At 45.7% G+C, this 22,809-nt stretch overlaps 2 protein-coding genes across 3 annotated transcripts in view; one reads left to right on the forward strand and one right to left on the reverse strand.

Annotated features, from left to right (window-relative positions):
- CCDC186 (coiled-coil domain containing 186) overlaps nt 1-14,308 on the forward strand; it is a 52,188-nt gene extending 37,880 nt beyond the window's left edge. Inside the window, exons 11-17 of one of the 2 annotated variants that reach the window (XM_055118684.1) lie at nt 348-603; nt 1,504-1,693; nt 5,946-6,026; nt 7,235-7,445; nt 9,159-9,378; nt 9,865-9,951; nt 10,269-14,308. In XM_055118684.1, the coding sequence (XP_054974659.1) occupies nt 348-603; nt 1,504-1,693; nt 5,946-6,026; nt 7,235-7,445; nt 9,159-9,378; nt 9,865-9,909 (1,003 nt within the window). In that variant the 3' untranslated portion in view covers nt 9,910-9,951; nt 10,269-14,308. The remainder of the gene's footprint in view (nt 1-347; nt 604-1,503; nt 1,694-5,945; nt 6,027-7,234; nt 7,446-9,158; nt 9,379-9,864; nt 9,952-10,268) is intronic. The other variant, XM_055118683.1, reaches the window with a different exon arrangement.
- Nucleotides 12,477-22,809, reverse strand: part of ADRB1 (adrenoceptor beta 1) — a 66,842-nt gene continuing 56,509 nt past the window's right edge. Inside the window, exon 2 of the mRNA XM_055118685.1 lies at nt 12,477-21,008. The gene's annotated coding sequence lies outside the window, so the exon portion shown is untranslated. The remainder of the gene's footprint in view (nt 21,009-22,809) is intronic.

The raw sequence follows: 22,809 nt of genomic DNA on the forward strand, positions 1-22,809 counted from the left end.
CCAGAAGTCTGACTTGATGACCCTTGGGGTGTTTTTATGGGAAAAGTTCACTTTAAATGTCGGTTTCACTAAGTTATTGATGCTGTCTGTGTGTCCAGCAGCACAAGGTTTGATCACATCCTCAGAATTTCCCTACTCGGCTGAGAGCTCTTTGGAAGTAGGGACTGTGTCGTTCTCCATGTAAAGTTCCCAGCTCTTAGATTCAGCACGTGAGGTTTTCATGAATATTTAGGTTAATGAATAAAAAGTACCTTTATAAAGCATTTCATCAGGTGAAGATTTCCAGACCATTGACTTCATGTTTTTTAATAGTTTATTTTTTTAAAAATATAAACTTTGTTTTTTAGAGGTAAACAAGAAATTGAAAATTTGAAGGAAGAAGTGGAAAGTCTTAATTCTTTGATTAATGACCTACAAAAAGACATCGAAGGCAGTAGGAAAAGAGAATCTGAGCTACTACTGTTTACAGAAAAGCTCACTAGTAAGAATGCACAACTTCAGTCTGAATCCAATTCTTTGCAGTCACAATTTGATAAACTTTCCTGTAGTGAAAGTCAGTTACAAAGCCAGTGTGAACAAATGAAAGAGACAAATCTGAATTTGGTAAGTATAAGTATACATTTGACTTTTAAAGCAACATAGCAAGAAGAACATAAGACATAGATTTCTCAAGTAGGCCAAGCCAGATGGTGTTGCTTTAAGCTCTTTTTCCTGTGTGTGCTGTTTGGTTCACTCCTGGTGGCGCTCAGAGGGCCCTGTGGTGCCTTACTCATGCCTACAAGCATGCGCTCCACCCACTGAGCCATCTTTCTCATCTGATTTAAACGCTTCATTATCGACTAATATTCTAATAATTTCACATGACGGTTTTTTTCCCTCCGCCATAAATAATTTATGACAAAAATCACTATGAAGAAATAGTTTACTTTTGAAATATGGAAATTAAGTTTTATGCCATTCTTCACTGGAATCAGTATGGTATGGGTTTTTCCTTTAGTTTTGTTTTTTATGGTTTGTTTGTTCTTGGTGTTTGGGCCACACCAGTGATGCTCAAGGTTTGCTCCTGGCTCTACACTCAGGAATTACTCCTGGCAGGGCTTCGGGGACCATATGGGGTGCCAGAGATCAAACCCAGGTTAGCCACATGCAAGGCAAATGTCCTACACACTATTCCATCCCCTCAGTATGTATTTTGAAGTACTTAGGTTCCTATATTTTATATATAGGTAAAGACAGTTTAATAGTTTTAGATTATGAGAGTATCCTCAAATTGCTCATAATAGGAGTTCTGTTCAGATGTAGGGACACGTTATTTTGGGAACGTGTCTCCTGCATTACTACGTGTGACATTTGAGGTGCTCGAGAAGCAAAACCTGCTAAGGAGTGATGACAAAGATCTACTTTTAAGGGCTTTCTATTTTTTTAAGGTTTTAAAATGTAGGCAATAATGAAAATAATCAGATATTAAAACCTGCATTTTCAAAATCTTCTTCATATATATAGGAGAATCGACTATTAAAAGAGGAAGAACTGAGAAAAGAGGAAGTCCAGGCTCTGCAGGCTGAACTCACCTGTCGACAAACAGAAGTGAAAGCATTGGGTACCCAGGTAGAAGAATTAAAAGATGAGCTAGTGACTCAGAGACGGAAACATGCCTCTGGTATCAAGGATCTTGCCAAGCAGCTCCAGCAAGGTATTCCATTCTTACGCACTTGGATCTTGATTGTTTTATTCTTAGAATTATCGTGTACAGAGTATTAAGTTTTACACTGGGATTCTACCACATTGTTTGTAAAATATTAATTCTTTAAAATATTCATAAACCAAATTGCTAAATTTCGTTAATGCTTTAGTAGTTTCCTGAATAGTCCTGGCATCTTTGATACTAAAGGACTTTTCCTAACAGAATCACAAAAATGGAAGAACTTAGAAAGTACCTTAAGGTGATAATGTTGAAATTGGAGATGGGGGTGTCTCCCAGCCATTGCTTAGAGGCCCGGGGGCCCCTCCACTCACTGCCTGGCCGGGCATCTGATGGTTCCAGACTTATCCAGGGCTACACCTGCTGGTGCTCAGAAATTGACAGTCCTGGAGAGAGAACTCGGGGCCTTGTGCATGCCAGGTGTGTGTCCAGCCCTTTGAATAGTTTCCCTCCTTGAAATTCTTTTGGCCATTTGGTCTTACCAGTGACAAGCGTTTCAGCACTGTGTTCTCCAACATAATTTATAATTGTATGTATTTATGAAGTGTAAACATCTGCTCTATTGCATATCATTCGGAAACACAGGAAGAAGAGGCAAACGTATTTACTTATTTATTAGAGTTTTGGGCCTCACCTAGTGGGACTCAGGACTTCTTTGTGGCTTCATTCTCAGGGACTACTCCAAGCAAGGGCTCAGGGGATGCTGGTCAGTGCTGGGGACTCAACCCTAGGTTGGCTGTGGACAAGGCAAGCACCCTCTACCCACTGGACCATCTCTCTGGCGCTAGGAACAGATACTTTTTTGTTGTTGTTGCTTTGGGGCCACACTCAGCAGTGCTCAGGGGTTACTCCTGGCTCTGCACTCAGGAATTATTCCTGGCAGTGCTTGGGGGACCATATGGGATGCCGGGTATCGAACACAGATCAGCTGCTTGCAAGGCCAGTACCTTCCCCACTGTCCGGACCTTAAGGACAGAAAATTTGGAGAGCCAGAGGGTGGCAGCAGACACGGATGGTGGGACAGGTGGTGCCGTGGCAGCCCTCGGAGCTCTGAGCTGTGTGTGGGGTGTGGCGGCACAGAAATGGCATAATTTCGTGGGAGTGAGTGTAAGTGTCCTTTCTTAAGAGAGGCACTTTTCAAGCCCAGCCAGGGGCCTGGCGCTACTGTGGTGCCCCAGGTGCGTCTCAGAGAGTGCCTGAGTGCCTTTCGGGAGCCCACCCCTGTGCCCGCTGCAGGATGCAGCCCGGAGTGGGATCTCTGCAGAGATGGGAGCGCCAAAGCTGGCGGAGCTACCGCAGCTCTTGCCTCTGTGGACAGCGGGCCGCCGTGGTGGCAGCATTTTTGCATAAATAAACAGTGCTCTTCGGATCCAACCTGGTATCACCGCAGAGTGTGGGCCCTGGAGTTGAGGGGGTGTCCCGGGTTCCCACCACGGGGGGCCCGGCTCTAGCGGCCAAGGCAGCTCACCACCAGCAGGGCATCCCGGCAACCACTTTTCCCCCACACTCCTGGATCAGCCGCCTCCGATGGTGCCGCTGGTAGCATATTATGGAGGAAAATCTCCACGAGCGCCTGCTGGCTGGAGACCCAACCCGAGGACAGGAGTGTGTGCCGTCTGGTCAGTGTCTGCTGGACTGGTGGCTGTGGCTGCCTAGAGTGTCTTAAGCCATGCACGGTAGCTGCTTTGGCACCAGTTGTGGTTCCCTGGGGCCACTGCTTCGGTCACCACTGGGGCCCAGAGATTGCAGTGCCAGCAGCGGGTCAGCCTGAACCTGCTGGGTGAGTGCATCAGCAGCCTGATGGTGCCCTCGGGCCTCCAGACACCCCACAGTTCCCGATGTATGCCTCCAGCCAGGCTCTTACTTGGGACCAAGTTTTCTAAGAAGTTAAACTACCCAAATTTAGATAGGTGTGAGTCACCCACAAACCACCTCCGGCTCCACCGTACAAACTCATTTATCTGCTTTGCTCCCAAGACTCATAAATAAATCTCAAAAGAGATCAAAAGACACAGTAAATCTGGGACCCCAATATGGCTGAATAACCCAGGGCACATTGGAGGGATGCGGGTTAGCCCAGTGGCCGCCCACTAGCCCAAATTGCTGCCGCTTGCTCCCACTATCCCAAATCGTTGCCATGCCCCCAGTCGGACTCCACTGTCTCGGTTGGGCCTCACTGAGATTAATGTACTGAAAAATTGGGTATGCAGGTTTTGTGACTGAAATCTCCAGGCTTCTCTTGGAACTGGGATGGGCTACCTCCCTTCATCTCTCTATGCTTCTGGACGCCTCAGCAGTCACGTCCACACCCAGTTAAGGCTATTCCAGCTGTTCCTTCCTGATAAAAATACTAAACTCCCTGAAAAAACACGATGACATCTTAGTGCCTGTATTGCAAACCGTAATGTGCAAAAGGAGAGAGGGAAAACAAGAGGAAAAGTGTCTTCCATAGAGGCAGGCTGGGGGTGGGGTGGGGTGTTGGGAGATGGTGGGAGAGAAACTGGGGACATTGGTGGGGGAAATGTACACGGGTGGAGGGATAGTTTAGGAACATTACATGACTGAATCTAATCAAACAGCTTTATAATGACCTATCTCATGGTGATTCAATTAAAACAATTAAAAGAAAACTAAAGAATAGAAAATTTTAAAGGTTTTATCATAAGTTTATCTTAAATTTCAGCCAGAAATTCTAGGAGCTCTGAGCACTGCCAGGAATGAACTCTGAGCACGACCCAGGAGTAGGCTCAGAGCAGCACGTGTGTGCCCCCTACACTTCCCCCCAGCCCCCTGCCAGATATTAAAGGTTGTTGTGTGTTGTGTGGCTCAGTGGCAGAACACTTGCCTTGCCTCTGTGTGGGGGTTTTGATCCCTGACACAATCAAATAAGTAAAATAAAAAAAACCAGGTATAAAAAACGTAAGTTCTAAGGTTGAAGTTCAGAGAACTGGAGAATATGTTTGACGTGTCGGTGTGCCCTGGGTTTGATTCCTGAGTTTATTCAGGGAGCCTCGGCCCCTGCAGTGCCAGGAGTATGGCCACTCTCCTGAAAAGGCGTGGGAGAAACGGAATAACTGGTGTCCTCTCTGACGTATATGTCTGCATTGTTTGGTGCCCGACTTGGACATCTGAGTACCCAGATGTGATCGTTCACAGCTGGAAATGAAACCAAATTTATTTTCTTTAAAAATGAAATGTTTTGTTTCATACTGCCATTATCTGTGCCATTTCCTTGGATGCTAAGATGAATTCTGATTTTCTAGTATATTCTGTGTAGTCCTACATAGAACCTGATACAATTGTCTGAGCAATATGTATTTGTATGTACGCTTCATTTCCTGGCTTATGTATGTGTATGTCACCTATTGTTTAGAACTTGAGGAGTATGTTCATGATTATATAGTGTAATACTCTCCTAGTATTCTATAAATGTGTTTTCTGACTTTCTCATTTCTATTATTTCCCTACTACTTTATTTCTGTTAAAATGGGGTGGAATTCCTGAGCATTGCCAGAGGAACCTGAGTCATCCCTGGCACTGCCAGCCCAGTATCACATCCTCGGGGCCCTCGCCGAAAACTCATGGCCCACTTGGCTGATAATTTCCCGGGGTGAGCCTTTGGCCTCTGAGTACTGTTGCGGAGCCCCTGGAGGGGTTAAGTGTAGTAAGAGACTACTTATTTCATGTTAGCTCATTCAGATATTTTCCATAATCAATTCGTTTCCATAGATGTAAATGAAGGGGGATTTTTTTTTTTTTTTTTTTTTTTTTTTTTTTGCCTTTTGGGTCACACCTGGCAATGCACAGGGGTTACTCTTGGCTCTGCACTCAGGAATGACTCCTGGCAGTGCTCAGGGGATCATATGGGATGCTGGGAATCGAACCCGGGTCGGCCGCGTGCAAGGCAAACGCCCTACCCGCTGTGCTATTGCTCCAGCCCCAAAGGGGGATTTTTTTTAATGCTATAGAGATCTTCTAAGACTTTCCAGACTCCTTGAGATCTGTTCAGTGTAGCTGTGTGATGCTGGTGCCATCCGTAGGTTTCTGTCTGATCCCGAATCTCTAGATGCTTTTTATTAGGTATGTCCTTACAGCTCTCCTGCCAGCAGTTTGTGGTCAATAAGTTTCCTCTTTGTTACGCCAGTGTGACCTAAATGATAGTTGCAGTTAAAATCAGAGATAGTGAGGCAAATTGAGCAGTACTGCGGTATTGACTAATCCTTTTTTTTTCTTTTTGTACTAGCACGAAGAAAGTTGGATCAGATTGAGAATGGAAACTATGATAAAGAAGTCAGCAGCATGGGGAGTCGTTCTAGTTCATCAGGTAAAATACTCACCATTGTTTGTTGATGGAGTATAAGAAGACGAAACTCTGTTTTGAGAAATGTTGGCATGCTTTTCTTTCGCTTTGAATTTTAAAAGGGATATTTTGTGTAATTTTATAAAAAGTATTTTGCTTCAGTGTTCTAAGTCTAATCATTATCCAGTATTTTATCTCTAATGTCTTTCTCTCGACCTCCTTTCTTCTGACCTATTTCTTTATTCTGTGAAACAGTTTTCCTACCCATCTTAAAATTCAGATTAGTATCCATTCACATGCATGGCAGAGCCCGGCAAGCTACCCGTGGCGTATTCAATATGCCAAAAACAGTAGCAAATCTCACAATGGAGACGTTACTGGTGCCTGCTCAAGCAAATCGATGACATCTGGGCTACAGTGCTACAGTGCTATCCATTCACATAGATTTGGTATAAAATGGTTTCTTTTATTTATTTATTTGGGCAGAGTTTTGGCCATATATGACAATGCTTAGAGGTTACTCCTAGCTCTGCACTCAAGAATTATTCTTGGTGGCGCTCAGGGAACCATATGAACCCTGTTTGTCTGCATTCAAGGCAAGAGCCCTACCTGCTGTACTATCTCTCCAGCCCCTCTTTCACTTTTATTTATTTTTTTGTATTGTACTCTTTCATTTAATTACTGTGATATAGACCCTTACAAAGTTGTTCATGATTAGATTTCAGTCATAAAGTGTTCCAACACCCATCCCTCCACCAGTGGACATTTCCCAGCACCGTGTCCCCAGGTTCCCTCCCATCACCCTCCACCCCCTCCCTGCCCCCGCCCCATAGTCTGCCTCCATGGCAAGTGCTTTGCTTCTCTCTCTGTCTCTGTCTCTCTCTCCTTTGGGGTATTGTAGTTTGATATTGTTACTGAGAGAATATCCCTTTACTTATTTTTAACACTCAGTTCTTGTCCAGCGTGATCATTCCCAGCTATTATCGTCATACTGGTCTCTTCTCTATCTTATCTACGTTCTGCTCCACACACACTTGGGATTCATTCCAACCATTGGCCAGTCCTCCTGCTTACCCCTGTTTACCCCTTTGGAGAACTCAGACCAGTTAGGACTCATGTATTCTATGCCTGGACCTATTAGACTGAATATTTGAACATAGTACTAGAGTAGATATTATTTGATTAGAGATGACTCTAGACTAAGTATAATCCATAAACCAATTTCTTTCCAGGGTCCCTTAATGCTCGGAGCAGTGCAGAAGACCGATCTCCAGAAAACACTGGATCGTCGGTAGCTGTGGATAGCTTTCCAGAAGTAGACAAGGCCATGCTGATTGAGAGGATCATAAAACTACAAAAAGCACATGCCCGGAAAAATGAGAAGATAGAATTTATGGAGGATCATATCAAACAGTTGGTGGAAGAAATTAGGAAAAAAACAAAGTATGTGTCAGAGTGGTAATATCCTCTGTATTCATAATTATTCATATGGTACAGTTATTTTTGAAACTAATCTTAAGCCTAGCTTTGAAAAAATAATTTTTAATTGTAGTGATTCAGTTTCCAATTTTTTATTCATCACTTATTATGTTCTAGGTTTGTGCAATACAGAGATGAGAGAAAAACACAGGCCTTTCCCTTAAGGTGATATAGAACTTAGTAGACATTAATGCTTTTTAGATATTAAAATGACTGGGGATTAAAAAATTATTCTAAGTAGCTTCTTATTTTCATGACTGGTTCAAAGAGCGAAAGGGCATTCTGGCTTTTTTTCCCGTTGGGGAGAACATAATGGGTGATATCTAGGCTCTCTGTGCATCATGTCTGGCCTAACGGGTAGATAAGTTAACTGGTTCTCAGGTCAGTTTTTGTCTGTTTTTTTGTTTGCGGGCCATCCCCAGCGATCCTCAGGGATTACTCCTGCTCTGCACTCAGGAATCACTCCTGGTGCAGCTCCAGGGAACATCTGGGATGCCGGGAATCGAATTTAGATCAGCTTCGTGCAAGACAAACTGCCCTCCCCACTGTGCTATCATTCTGGGCCCCCGGAGGTCAGATTACCAAAGGCTCAGAGTCACTTGCTTACCCTGCAGTGTCAGCTGTCTCGAGGGCCTGTGCTGAGAGCCTTAGACTCTGTGTGCACTCCAGTTTGGGGTTCCGATCCTGGTTTGCCACACCTAGTGGTGCTCACGGTCTCCTTCTGGCTTGATACTTAAGGGGTTACTTCCGGCAGTGCTCAGGGAACCATCTGATACCAGGGATCGAACCTGAGGTTCTGCTGCAAAGTGTGCGCTCAGTCCTCTGAGCTATCTCACCCGTCCATGAAGGCCTTTCAGATTGCAGGACTTGACCATGACCTTAATGATATATATATTTTTTGCCAGCAGGGGGTATGGGTATGGGGGAAGGTGCTTCCCAGGGGTATGGACGGCACAGCAGTGTGAGTGAGGATACTGTGCTGTTTGAGCCCAGAGTGCCAGGGGTCACAGGGCGGTGACCTGACGGTGCTCAGGGAACCTTTCAGGACTGGGACAGAGCTTAGTACTTTGTCTGTATAGGCACACGCACTTGGGTGCTGGCCCCCAGCCCCAATTCTTTACATGTTTATTTTTAACTCTCTAAACCTAGAGAAATTTGGCCTTGATTGTTAAAAGACTTTTTTTCTCCCTTTTTTTGTCACACCAGGTGTTACACCTGACTCTGTTCTCAGGAATTACTCTTGGCAGTTCTCAGAGAACCATCTGGGATGCTGGGGATTGAACTGGGGTCGGCCCAATGCAAGGCAGATCCCCTCCCCACTATACTATTGCTCCAGTCCCTTGACTAGTAAAAGAAAATGAATAAAATACAATCCCAAGTTAAAGAATGGGCAAATAGAATATTATCCGAGCAGCAATAATGCAATTGCTTATGTTTTGTTCTGAGTAATTAGGAAAGAAACAGCAAAGCATGTTTACGTATCTTTAATCCAAATACTCTCATAAGGGCAAAAAATGGGATTGCTCAAGGAACTAAACTGTATAAGACAAATTTATTCTCTGCTATAGTTCTGCTATTTACCTAGTAGTATTTACGTTTACGATTCATTGGCCCTCACAAATTCCAGCGCTTTAAATCCTGCAAGTACAGTGCTCATCCTGTGCTGGTGTTTTGCAGAATAATTCAGAGTTACATCTTACGGGAAGAGTCGGGCACACTTTCCTCAGAGGCGTCTGATTTTAACAAAGTGCACCTGAGCCGCAGGGGCGGCATCATGGCCTCGCTGTACACGTCCCACCCCACCGACAGCGGCCTCACCCTGGAGCTCTCCCTGGAGATCAACCGCAAGCTGCAGGCCGTTTTAGAGGACACGCTATTGAAAAATATCACCTTGAAGGTATTTGTGTTTTTCGTTCACTAACAGTCAACTTGGCAAAGTTTGGCTGAGCATTATAGATGGGCTGTTTTAAAACAGACGGTAACCTATAACTAGAGGTAAAGTTTTGGCCTTCCCCCCCTCTTTTTGTATAGTACTTTTTTGTTTATTAATAAAAGGAAAAAAAAAACTAAAAGGAAAAGATGAGCAAAAAACAAAATACCTACAATGAAGTAGGCTGTTGGGCAGACACCAAGATGAGTTATTTACTTTGCAATGTCTGGCCTTTCACATGTATTGTCTTTAGTTATAATTGATTGCTAAAACATTATTTTAAACTGAGTCATTTATTTTCTAGTATATTTTCAGCATTTATTTTTTGCAACTCTTATTTGAACCCAACTACTTTGTTTATGCTATACTTGGGTCCTGATAATTACAGGTCTTTAAAATAATTTTTCCAGTCTACTAAGTAATTCTTTTGGTTGTTTTTTGGGTCACATCCAGCAGTGCTCAGGGCTTACCCTCGGCTCTGTGCTAAATCACTCCTGACAGGCTCGGGAGACCATCTGGGGAGCCGGAGATAGAATTCAGGTCAGCCACATACAAGTCAAACGCACTACCTGCTATGCTATGCCTCCAGGCCTACTAAGTAATTATTTTATGCATTCATATTTGCTATAGCATTCAGTAAATATTCAGTAAATATGCATTCAGTAAAACGCTTAAATATGACCAAAATCCATGAGCCTACTAAAAACATTACGTGCCTAGTTAATCTCACATAGCATTTGTGAACTAATGCTCACTTCTCACTTCAAAATTTAGGCAAGAGAAGTTTCAACGGAATCTTTTTACTTGTTATACTTAGTGGTCTTGTTTTCTTTTCCTCCTCCTTCCATTTGCTCAAGGAAAATCTGCAAACCCTCGGGACAGAAATCGAGCGTCTCATCAAACGCCAGCAGGAGCTGGAGCAGAGGACGAAGCAGCCCTAGCCAGCTTCCGGGCGCCACTCGGGGCCGCTCTGTGTGTCAGCCACGTGACAAGTTTATTTTGCTCATCTGTATAAACACGTACCCTCTCGGATTGTGAATGCGTTGCTCTGTTGCTGTGTAGGTGAAATACACTTTGGTGGCATTTGATTTTCTCTGGTGACAGCCTGCCATTTCACTCAGACTCCTCCCTTTGCTCCTGCTCCTCGGAATTGCCGGGCAGTTGCCTCCACAAGCCCTCCGCCTGGCCTGGTTCTTCCCTTTCAACCGTTTCCTGTCGAGACTGATTCAGCTTCTTAAAATTGCGCATGAAAGGCAGTGTTAATCATCCAGTTACACACTCTTTTCTCCACGTGGAGAAAACTTAAAGAGGTGATAAAAGACTTTGTTTTGACATTCCAGAGTAATATTTTATTGGGTTTGGGGATCCCAGTGGCTTTTTCTTTTCTTTTCTTTTCCTTTTTTATAAGTCTTTTTATTTAATGGAAGCCAACAGGCAAGATAGTCGGGGTGCCAGCAGCAAGCAGGCGTCCTCTGCCTCGTGTCTGTCAGGACTTCTGGTTTCTGCTGGATGCGATTTTTCAAATTTGAATTTTAATAGTTGAGGAATTATTTTCCCTCAGTCTTTAGTTACATAAATGATAATTTAAAATAATATAGATCATATGGTCCTTGAGAATGTTCTTGTGTGTTAGAGAGATTTTAAATCATGAAAAGAATTAGTTATTATTAGAACCTTCTAAATGAATTTTTGAAACTGACTTCAAACTAATATTTCTTTAAGCAAGAAATGTTTAAGATATTTTTGAAGAACCAGTACCCAAGATAACCCAGCATATGATATTAATTGACATAATTACATGTAACAGTAGAATCATTTTTTTTCCCTTTTTTTGTTTCTTGGGCCACATCTGGCGGTGCTGTGGGGCGGGGGTCAAACCGGGGTCAGCCCCCAAGCAAGGCACCACCTCTCCCCTGTACTCTGCCTGGCCCCAGGAGAATCACCTTATCATACTCCAGGGGGATGTATTTTTTAGTATATTTACTTAAAACACAAAGTAGCTACATCTCTATATAGCCAAAGGAATTTGAAAGCCAAACATATATCCAGTTTTGTTTTGGTTTTGGCTGCACCCTGCGATGCTCAGGGGTTACTCCTGGCAGTGCTTAGGGGGCCATGTGGGATGCTGGGATAGAATCCACAAGCTCCCTCCCCTCTGTACTATCACTCTAACCCCTATCCTGTGGCTTTTTTAGAATATTTATTTAAGATTTGCAGTTTGTTGCCAGTAGTAGTATTGTCATTTCTTTTTTTTTTTAATCAGCTCTGAAAATTTCTTGTGTTATCGTGTGGTTTTTCCCATTTCCTTATATTTATCTCATTACTTTGGTTCACCTGTTGATGTTGCATTGAGTCAGTTTTATTTTGGATATTTACATGCCTTTTCCTCCCCTGTAGAGAAGTAAGCTTTGGGGCAATCTATTAACAGTTGTATGGCTCTAAAAGTTGGGCTGATGGTGGCAGTGCCCTTTTTAATGTGTTTTAGCATTTTTTAAATTAACAGTGTGGTTTAAAATGACCATTTACTAAGGGTTATATGATTCATCGTGGTGTCATTTCCCTCTGTACATTGAGTTTTATGTTGTCTTTTGAAGACAATCTCTTCACTTCAAAATGGAAATAGAAGTTCAAAGACTTTTATATTTTAAATAGCTGTAAGAAGATTTAGTCTCACCATAATGTGTCTTGTTCTTTTTATCAATATTTTATCAAAATAAAGAGTTAAGAGGGCAGGTGCAATCAAATCTGAGCTATTTTCCTGTTTCCTTATAGACCGTCAGAGTAGTCGCCATCACTTTTCCTTTTCTCTTTTTGTCTGTCAGGGATCTGAGGCCAGGGCTGGGCACATGCACAGTGCTTTGCCCCTCAGCCGCGTCCCTGACCCTCCTCAAGAAATTTTATGGCTGCTGATGTGATGCAGATTCATTCACTACAATATTTACTTTGTTTTTCCAAGACACACAAAGTGCTCACCGAGATCAGCCGAAGTTCAGAATCATACTCGTCCTAGGCCTGTAGGCTTTTAGAACGTGGGTATTCAGTGATACAAAAATGAGGCTCCAACATTAACATTTGTGCCACCCATTTTTATTTGGAGAATTATTGTAATCCACATTTTTTACTGTTACCTCCTCCCTCCTACAAACGAGCAAAACTGTGGACAACTTTTGAAGAAAATGCCTTGTTCTCCTCTTGTGTTTGAGTTTCTGGTGTGCCATTTGGTGCGTGTCTGAGGACTGAGCACAGTAAGGCCCAGAGATGGTCTCGGCTCTCTATGCCTCGTGAGGGCTGAGGGCGGAGGGGCTCTCCCTTCCTCTGTTGGATCCAGGGGGAGAAGGTGGGGTGACCGGAAGAAGAGCACGGTCTGGATAACCCTGAGCTCTGGGGGGCATTTGCTTTTTATGTTTAATAGTAATTACACTCTTCAAAATCAAGGTCATCTCTGACCTGGAGAAACCAGAGTCCTGTATGCTATCTGCACGCCTGCATGCTCCCCGCGTGGTGGTCCATATTGGCCAGTTGTTTGTTTTTTTTTTTTAAGCGACTACTTACTGTGACTTCCCTTTTCCCATAATCACTTATAACTTTAGCCTAAGTGTTAAGCATTGAAAATGATAAACTTGGGCCGAAAAATGAATTTCAGTTATTTTAAAAAATATTGTTATCTTTATAACCATGTTAAAGCAGTCTGTCTTGACCTTAAATATGACCAGGCTATCAACCTATCATTCTTTTGATTGGGCACACTTTGGGGGGGAAACTACCTGGCCCCCTGCTAGGTAGTATGGTTAAATTGGGGCACACATCAGGCAGGAAACTTCCTGTCCCTTGTTTTCATTGTTGGGGGTCGGAGGAGCAGGCTTTTAGTCTCATCCCTTCCACTGAGTCAGGAACACACCTGGTCCTCTTGGGCAGGTAGCTGACTCAGAAGCCCCCCCTGGTATGAGGCTTTGGGAAGTGAATTCTTGCCGAGGTCTGTGTCAGTAGGTTGCCATCTTCACGATGGTTCTGCATGTGTCCTCATTTTTGTCACAGCTGAGTATTTCTTTAAGAAAAAAGAAAAAAAAAAGAGAGCCAAAGACCAGGAAAGGTCATTGGTATTTTGCCATTTTAATAGGTTCTTAATGATGCCTCCTTGATGCTTAGGAAGATGCATCTAATTGTTTCTCATGTGTGTGTTCATTGCTTTACGGTATATTAGTCTCTAAAGGATTTTACATGTGAATTTTGACCGAGATGTTCCGGTTGAAAGAAAAAGCCTTTAGAGAAACCTTTGCTCTGGTAAATGTTCACCTGCCACCCCGGGGAATATGTGTAAACCGTACTGATTTTCAGGAAGGTTGATTTGCCTTATGCATATTGACTCCAGCAGACCATTTTTCTATCATTTTTTAAAAACAAAGTGTCTGATATTTTGACACTGAGATTAAGTTTAAACACCAGTTGGGGGCACTAGAAACTTGAAAAATTTCAAGTATGCAAACATGAAGAATTTTAGGAAAATAAGTGAAAAATACCATTGCCTATTAAAGACGTGTTTTATTCTGGAATGGAATTTTTAAAATGCATATGGCTGTCCATTTTAACTGCAATGATGAAAACCTTATTTATCTTCCAAAGTTCATATATATAATATATATACACACACGGATGCATTGTACATATTCGTTCATTTGATGACACTGTTCATTTTGTAAATATGTTTCTGTATAAAATGACGCTTTTCAAGAGAATTCTATGTATATATTGTACTTATTAAATAGGTAATGCCTGTTTACCAAGTTATATTTTAATGGCATCTTTGATTATTTATAAACATACATCTCTTGCTAAATGGATTCTCTAAACTGCTGGCAGGACTGATTAAAATTGCTTGAATTTTCTTTTATAAACCAGACTGGGGATTTTGCTTCCATATTTGTCTTTGCTAGAAGATGAATATTAGAAGTTAGTAAGCAATAGTAAGCAGGTTAAATTGAATGCCAGGTTAGAGTTAAATTCTCTGTTTATTGAGAGCAAAAGCTGGCCTTTTGTAAGCCACTAATATATTCATTTTTTCCACAAAATTACTTAAACTTTGCTTAATTTTCTCCTGTTGTACTCCTACTGCCACTTGGTCCTGATTCTCCTCATGGTAAAAAAGTGTTGTAATTACTCAGTATTCTTGTACAACCGATTCTATGCCTGACTAACCTGGCTGCCCCAATCTAACACACACACACGCACAGCTGCCTGATGAGCCTGTCTAAACTAATGCATAACACACACACACACACACACACACACACACACAGAGCTGCCTGATGAGCCTGTCTAAACTAATGCATTACTACCCAGCTCAAATTTTACTGGAGAGCTTAACATTTTGCTCTTTATTTTTCCTTGCTGTTTTAAGCCATTGATTTTAGATTTGCATCATGCTAATAATCTGACACTTAATAAAAATATAAATACTCAGGCTCTACGTCAGTCAGAATTCCCAGATAATCAATCTGTTGTTTGCAAGGAGCTAAATATGTATCACTCCTTTCAGCAGTCTGATGGGTATTTCATATCGTGCTATGCTATTGCCCTTTTTAACAGAAAGTAGGGAAGCGCGCGCACACTCGTGCATGTTTATGTCTATGTGTGTGTGTGTTGGGGTGGGGCGGTGGTCAGTTTTTCCTGTCATCCTAAGACCTGTGACCCTTTGTATGTGTGTGTGTGTATGTGTGTGTTAGGGTGGGGGCCGTAGTCAGTTTGTCCTGTCTTGCTTATCCTAAGACCTGTGACTGGCGTGTGTGTGTGTGTGTGTGTGTGTGTGTGTGTTGGGGTGGGGGTGGTGGTCAGCTTCTTCCTGTCTTGCTTATCCTAAGACCTGTGACCCTTGTGGATGACTTGGGGACCTTTCACCTTTTGTGCCCACTCCCCTGCTGCCTTGCTCTACATCTTGGGCAGGACTTCTGCCCACGACCTGGACACCCACGGCCTGGACACCCACAGTGCCTGTAAGGCCCCATTAACCTTCCCAGAAGTCCATGCATGTGTGTACTTCCTTGGACTCTGAGCAGGCCTTTTCCTGGATTGGGGGTTTTATCTCTTTGTTACTTTGGGGTGAGGAAAGGGGGACCCTTGCATCCTAATTCAGCATCAGAACTCACTTTCCCATAGAAATAGCTCCAGTTTTATGGGTGAAAAGCCGGAGCCATTTCTGACGTTCATTCTTCTGTGAGGTTAAATGCCTCTGTTCCCTTTTTTTTTTTTTTTTTTGCTTTTTGAGTCACACTCGGCGATGCTCAGGGGTTACTGCACTCAGGAATTACCCCTGGCGGTGCTCAGGGCACCATATGGGATGCTGGGAATCGAACCCGGGTCCGTCACGTGCAAGGCAAATGCCTTAGATGCCTTGCTATCGCTCCAGCCCCAAATGCGTCTGTTCCAAGGTGACCCAGGGTCCAGAGTGGGACGACAACACACAAGCTCAGGGTCTAGCTTCCTGGACAGAAATGGGGAAGCTGCCATCTCAAGAACTCTTGACGGGGTCCTGAAGTTCGAGGGGTAAATATTAGTGACTCGTATGCCACAGCCCCAGCTGGAAGGCCCATGTGTTGCTGATCACTTTCAAAGATCCGAAAGTTGGGTACAAAGCAGGAAACACTTTAGTCTCTGACTCGCTCCCTCGACACACGGCTCTTACCTGCCCAGAGAGCTCTGGCTGTACCTGGCTTCCCAGCACTCTTCAGTTCCCGGGCCTGTCGACTGAGAGGAGATGAAGGCAGGGAAGAGGAGGTTCGGGGTGCCGAGTCACATTCCAAGTCCAGTTCCAAAGGCAAAGTCCTGCGGGGGGTGAGGCTGTCCCATGGGGGTTCCTGATTCCACCTTGTTCCTTCTTGCCATTGTAAATCAGGCTCAAGAGGCTTGTGAGTAGCATCTCCACCTACTCGGGGCCACACTCAGCAGTGCTCAGGGATCACTCCTGGCTCTGCACTCAGTAATCACTCCTGCAGGGGCTCAGGGGACCATGTGGGATGCCGGGGATGGAAGCCAGGGCAGCCGCGGGCAAGGTGAGTGCCCTGCCTGCTGTACGATCTCTTTGGCCCCTACACAGGCTTCTGGAAAGGACGGTACGCCTGGAGGGTGAAACACCCAGGTCCTGGCAGCATTGCTCGTTGTCTTGGGTGAAAGAGTATGTCTTGGGGACATGGGTGAGAGGGGGTGCAGGGAATTTTGTAGGGTGGCTAGAGGGCTGCTTCAGGCTTTAAGATAGTGGGCTAATAAAGAAATAAGCCACAGTACAGCGGGTGGGGTGCTTGCCTTGCACGTGGCCAATCTGGGTTTGATCCCCGGCATCCCATACGATCCCTGAGCACCGCCAGGAGTAACTCCTGAGTATAGAGCCAGGAGTAACCCCCGAGGAGCACCAGGTGCCCCCCCCCCACACACACAGAGTGTATTTATGTGTTAGATATTCCCATACTTCTCTGCTATGCAAACAGCACAGTATCTCTTGGGGGCCAGGACTCCTCGTATCCGGCCAGGGTTTTCCAGATTAACCTCTGCTTCAGAAGCCCATCCTTAGGGAGAGAGGTGGCAGAGTGCTTTAAAACTGCAAATGAAAAGCAGATGCGGCCACTTACTGAGTTTGGATTGGGAGAGGAGGTCTGTGGTGACTGGATGAAGTCAATGCCAAGTTGGTGGAGACCACGGCACATCTTTTTTTTGAGGGGGGGAGTGGTCTTTTTTTTTTTTTTCATCACACCGGTGATGCTCAGGGGTTACTCTTGGCTCTGCACTCAGAAATTACTCTTGGCAGTGCTCGGGGATGGGATGCTAGGGATCAAACCTAGGTCAGCCGCATGCTAGGCAAACACCCTACCCACTGTACTATCGACCCGCCCCCTCCCCCCCAACTATACACACATTTTAACCTGCAGGCCACGGATTTACTTTCTGACTATCTGGCTACACCATCCATCCCACTGCATACTAAGAAAAGGCTCTTTGAGTGGGAGGGTGCTAGGCTGAGTGCATGCTTTGTATGCAGGAATCCTGGGCCCAATCCCTGGTGCCCGGTGGTCTGAGCACTGCTGGGGAGCAATTCCCAAGCACTGAGCCAGGTGTAGCTTCTGAGCACTATCAGGTGTAGCCCCTAAAACAAAATAAAAATAAAAACTATTTCTTTTAAAAAGCCTCTCTGAGTGCTTCTGGATCCTTCTCTTGGCATAACCAAGCGGTGGTGATCGTATTCTGTGTGAGGCGCTACCCTGAGCTTTAGGTGTTCACCCTAGCACTGCGTACGGTCCCCCAGGCACCTCCTGGAGAGTGACCGCTGAGCACAGAGCCAGAAGTGGGTCCTGCCCATGCCCACTGTTGCTAATACACCATCACCCCCAAACCCGAAAACATTTGCTCTTTGAAATGACAAGGAACACGGTTAAAATTAAAAAGACATCACCCCCCAGGGGCAAGGACCAAACTAGAGCCTGATTACAGGCTTTGAGGGAGGCTGACAATCAGGGACTTAACTGAGCTGGAATTTAGGTCAGTTTGGGGCACTGTTCTCGATCCTCTGCTGCCTCCCCAAGGATGAAGCCCAGGGGCTAGAGCGATAGCACAGCGGGTACGGTGTTTGCCTTGCACCCAGCCAATCTGGGTTCAATCCCCGGCATCCCATATGGTCCCCTGGGCACTGCCAGGAGTCATTCCTGAGTGCAGAGCCAGGAGTAACCCCTAAGCATCACTGGGTGTGACCCAAAAAGCAATAAATAAATAAATAAATAAATAAAACAAAAAGGATGAAGCCGGATGCCTTGGGAAGGGGCTTGATCATCATTGCAGCTCCTCTCTGCACGGATACCTTTCACACAGATCCCAGCTCACTTGCTTAAAGAAGCTGCCAGCGTCTCACACAACAGACCTTGCTTGGAGACTCTTCCCTGCAGTTTCCATGACTCCACAATTAGGTGCATGTTTTGCAACTTCAGAAGGTCTGCGTTCAATTCCCCAACCCCACCACCAAAAATAGGCAAATACAAAAACGCAGTAGTCCTCGTGCCCTTCTCTGTGGCAGAGACCCGGGTCACATGTGTGCTTGGTTAGGGGATTCACCCAGGTCGCTGCAAGGACACATGCTGTCAGCTGTCACACTCCTGACGGCACTGCCTCCCCCTGCCCACAGTGGGGTCACGTCATCCAGCTGTGGTGCTCACTCCCGCCTGGCTGTGATGACCCTTGCAGGGCCGGGAGCCTCAGGCAGCAGAGCTGCTAGGATTGTGCCTGGCACACGTGTCAGTACCGGGGACTGAACTCCTGACCTCACACTTGCTTGCAAGGCAAGTGCCGGGGCCAGTGAGCCACCTTCCACCCCACGCCACATTGCCCTCGCCATTTGGATGTTGCCCTTTGTCCAACCGCAGCCAGGGAGGAGCAGAGGGAGGGTGCATCCTTGTGGCCCCTGTTAAACACAGTAAAGGTTCTGCAGGGGCGTCCCAGAGTGCCGAGAGATGGTGTCGATGTCTTCTCAGGCTGCCCAGAGGCCAGGATTCTCCACCTAAGACAACAGAGAACCCTAAAAAACCCTAGCGGCCGCCAACTTCCAGGACCCAATGAGAAGTGCAGGTACGCAGGGTCAGTGACATCGAACTCCAGGCCTCAAGGGATAGGGTACGGGTCGATCCTCCTTATGGACCCCACCCCATTCCCGTCCCCATGGGACCCTGAGGTCACGCCCACAAACTGCCACCAGCTGCTACTTAAGCTCCTCAACGGCCATGATTCAGAGACACACAAAAGATTCTTCAACCAAGCAGCTCACTGCAGAGATTCCTCTAATTATCTAATTCCTCTAATAAGATAATTAGACCCTAATTATCGAAAATTTTAGAATTCTAGGAGCATGCAGTCGCTCTTGTGGCCACATGGCATGCTATTTATAACAAGCACTACAAAAGAGAATATGGGGGAGGTTGTCTGCCATAGAGGCAGGGGGAGGGTTGGGATGGGGGGGTACTGGGGACCTTGGTGGTGGAAGATGTGCCCTGGTAGAGGGTTGGGTGATCGATCATTGTATGACTGAAACTCAAACAGAAAAGCTGTATCTCAAACTGTATCTCATGGTGATTAAAATAATGATAATAAAGTAATAGCACTGTAGCACTGTCATCCCATGAGCAGGCACCAGTAATGTCTCCATTGTGAGACTTGTTATTACTGTTTCTGGCATATCGAATACGTCACGGGTAGCTTGCCAGTCTGCCATGCGGGCGGGATACTCTCGGTAGCTTGCTGGGCTCTCTGAGAGGGGTGGAGGAATCGAACCCGGGTCGGCCACGTGCAAGGCAAATGCCCTACCCGCTGTGCTATCGCTCCAGCCCAATAGAATAATAATAAAATTAAATTAACATACTGAACTTAAAAAAGTAATGCGGAGATCATGCCTAATTCAATCAGCTTAATCAATGGCTGAATAAATAGCAGTACTCCTACATTAAAAAAAAATAGACAACAGAGAACGCTCTGGAAGACTGGGGCGGGTACAGCTGGAAAACCTTAGGCGCGACAACTCGCCTCTCTGGCCTCAGTGTTCTCATCTGTTAAGTGTGGCTGATAGAAGTCACCTAGTGCCACCTGAAACCTGCAGCCCCCGCTGAAGGATGCCGGGCGATTGGAGGCGGAAGGGGACTGTGGCGGGGCAGTGGACAGCGCCCTGGGGACAGGGCACGGATGCCCGTTTTCAATCCAGAGCCAGGCCAAGTGCGCAGCCGCCGACGGCCAGCAGGGGGCGTGGCTCAGCCGCTGAGCTTTTCCGTGAATGCTGGTTCCCTCCTGCAGAGATTCGGCCCTGGGAAGGAACGGCAGCATCCCTTTGCGGGAATGAAGACTGGAAGGGAGGAAAGACGTTGTGGGAGCTGGAATTTTTTACCACCAGCAGCAAAAGGGAGCTGTGTTTGTGAATTGTATCCCATAACCTCCCTGGGGAAGGAGGACGAAGTGGGGCCAGGTTTCCAGTCCCCTTTAATTCCGCTTCCTGGCGGTGGTGAGCTGGTGTTCACATCCCTGCCACCAGTGGGCGCCCACACTCTGAAATGTGAGGCAGTTGTGTTTGGGGTTTTCTCCCTTCATCCATCCCTCCTCTCTGGCCCCATCCCAGCCCCAGACCCCAGTTCTCAGCCCCCGGTGCTTGCCAGGGGCCGCTCATCTGGTCTCAGTGCTCAACCGAGGCTGCTATGCCTTTAGCAGTGCTCAATGTTCTTAGTTGAGCTCCATATGTTCAGTGGTGGTGGTGGGGGGGGGGGCGCTCCTGCAGTTCTCACACATGCTGGTCAGGGGGTTTCATTGCCAGTTGTGGTTCTTGCACACTTTTTCCGTTGCGGTACTAGCTTGTAGGCTGCAAGTGAAGTTCTGTTGTGGTGTTTTGTTCACACCTGGCTACGGCTGCAATCATTGGCAGTGCTGAGAGTGTACTGATCCACTATTTGTCCACGCAGGGACCAGACCAACGGAAATGAGTACAGAAGACACGAGTGTGATATGTCGGTAGATGTCCATACGGGTCACTTGCTCTCCAGGAAGCTCAGATTCCTGTGTGCAGTCCAAGACACTGTTTACACTGCAGGTCTCTGCAAAGGAGTAGAGCAAGCCCTGGGTTAGCATCTACAGAAGATGGCTTGTATTTCTTGCCAGTGTGTGAGTGCCTCGAGGGAAGTTTTTTGCTCTTTGCCAGTTTTTTAGCTGCAGGATATGGGAGTAGACCAGCTCCAGGCAAAGACAAAGAACCAAGCTGGCAGAGAGCTAATCTTTGATATTTGGCCACATTGTAGCTGAAAGGAAACTTTCATTGGCACACTTTTAATATGCAGTAGAAAACAACATTGTTTTAGAATGGCTTCAAATGATGTTTTGTTACTATGATTAATTTTTAGCTTAGAGGGCACACCCCGTGGTGCTCAGGGAGTACTTCCCCAGCTTAGTGCTTGAGCGAGTTCTACTGTCACTTCCAGCAGTGCTCAGGGACCATATGGTGCCAGGGATTGAATCCATAGGATTTTTATGGATTCAATTTTTTGCTTCGAGGCCAGGAAGGTAGCCCAGAGGGCTGGACCTCATACTCTGCATGTAGGAGCTTCTGGATTCCACCCTTGGCACCCCACAGTCCCCGGGCACTGCCAGGAGTGGGCCCTGAGCACCTCTGGGTGTCTGTCCCTCCCAAAGCTATTTTTCCTATAAAGCTCCCTTAGCAGAAACTTGGCTTTAAAAAAGCAATGACAGAAAAAAAAATTTTGTGTGAACTACATTGCTTAGCTCATGTAAAAGTTAAGCGTCAGCATTCAATGGGTGGGAAAGGATGATGGTTTATCACTGTAAATTTTTAATTTTAATTTTTAATTTTTAATTCACGATCACGAAATCCCATTAATCATCGATTGCTCGAGCAGGCTCAGTAACCTCTCCATTCATCCTTTCCACGAGATCTTAGAAGTCTCTCTTGACTTGGCCCTCCCAATGATGTCCCACTGGAGGCTCTTTCAGGGTCAGGGGAATGGGATCCAGCTTGTTACTGGATTTAGCATATGAATACACCATGGGAAGCTTGCAAGGCTGTCTCATGTGGGCAGGAAACTCTCAGAAGCTTGCCAGTTTCTCCCAGAGGGAGAAGTAGGCTACAAGATATCGTGCAGCTGCAAAGCGGCCGGCACTTCTGGGAGCTTGCTTTTAAGTCTCTGAATATTGGCCGTTGATGGGATTACACACACCTGGGTTCCTCTGCCGGTACCTTCATGCGTGAGGCCTGTCTGAACGTGTGGAGAGGGGCCTCGAGCATGGCTGTAGCTAGGTTCCGGTGGTCTTCGGCTGCTGGGAGCTCTGCTCGGGGTGGGGAGGGAAGCTGGAGCCCATCCCCTCTGAAGGACCCCGGGTAAGACAGCCAGGCATGCGGGCAAGAGACTCTCTGCCTGCGACTTCGGCCCGCGCCTCAATAGATATTATAAAATAGATATTCCCCTGAGAGACCCAATATTTCAAGGCCAAGTCCAGTTGCTGAGTGCCGGACATTTCTCATTGGGGGAAATGACCCGGAGAGGGTGTCTAGAGAAAAAGATACACTGATGGCACAAAGAAATATCCAAGTGGGGATCTAGAAGATTTACCGTGTGATGCAACCATTTAGTCACGCATGATCAATAGAAAGGAAAACGGAAAACTTACAACAGGCTTAAGTGGTAGGAGAACAAGTTGTTGTGGGGTACATCAGTTTTTTATTTCGACCATTCTTACTACTCTGCTCTCAGCAGAGAACTTTTTATAATGGGTAATGAATTTTAAATGCTTTAGGGAGCGCTGTTGGCTCACTCGGGCACTACGAGCTCAAGTATCTGGATGCTGTCACTGTTTGCTTCAGAGGGTAAGTCTCAGCGTTCATTT

Source organism: Sorex araneus, chromosome 11 (genome assembly GCF_027595985.1).
Source record: "Sorex araneus isolate mSorAra2 chromosome 11, mSorAra2.pri, whole genome shotgun sequence".
Lineage (NCBI taxonomy): Eukaryota > Metazoa > Chordata > Mammalia > Eulipotyphla > Soricidae > Sorex > Sorex araneus.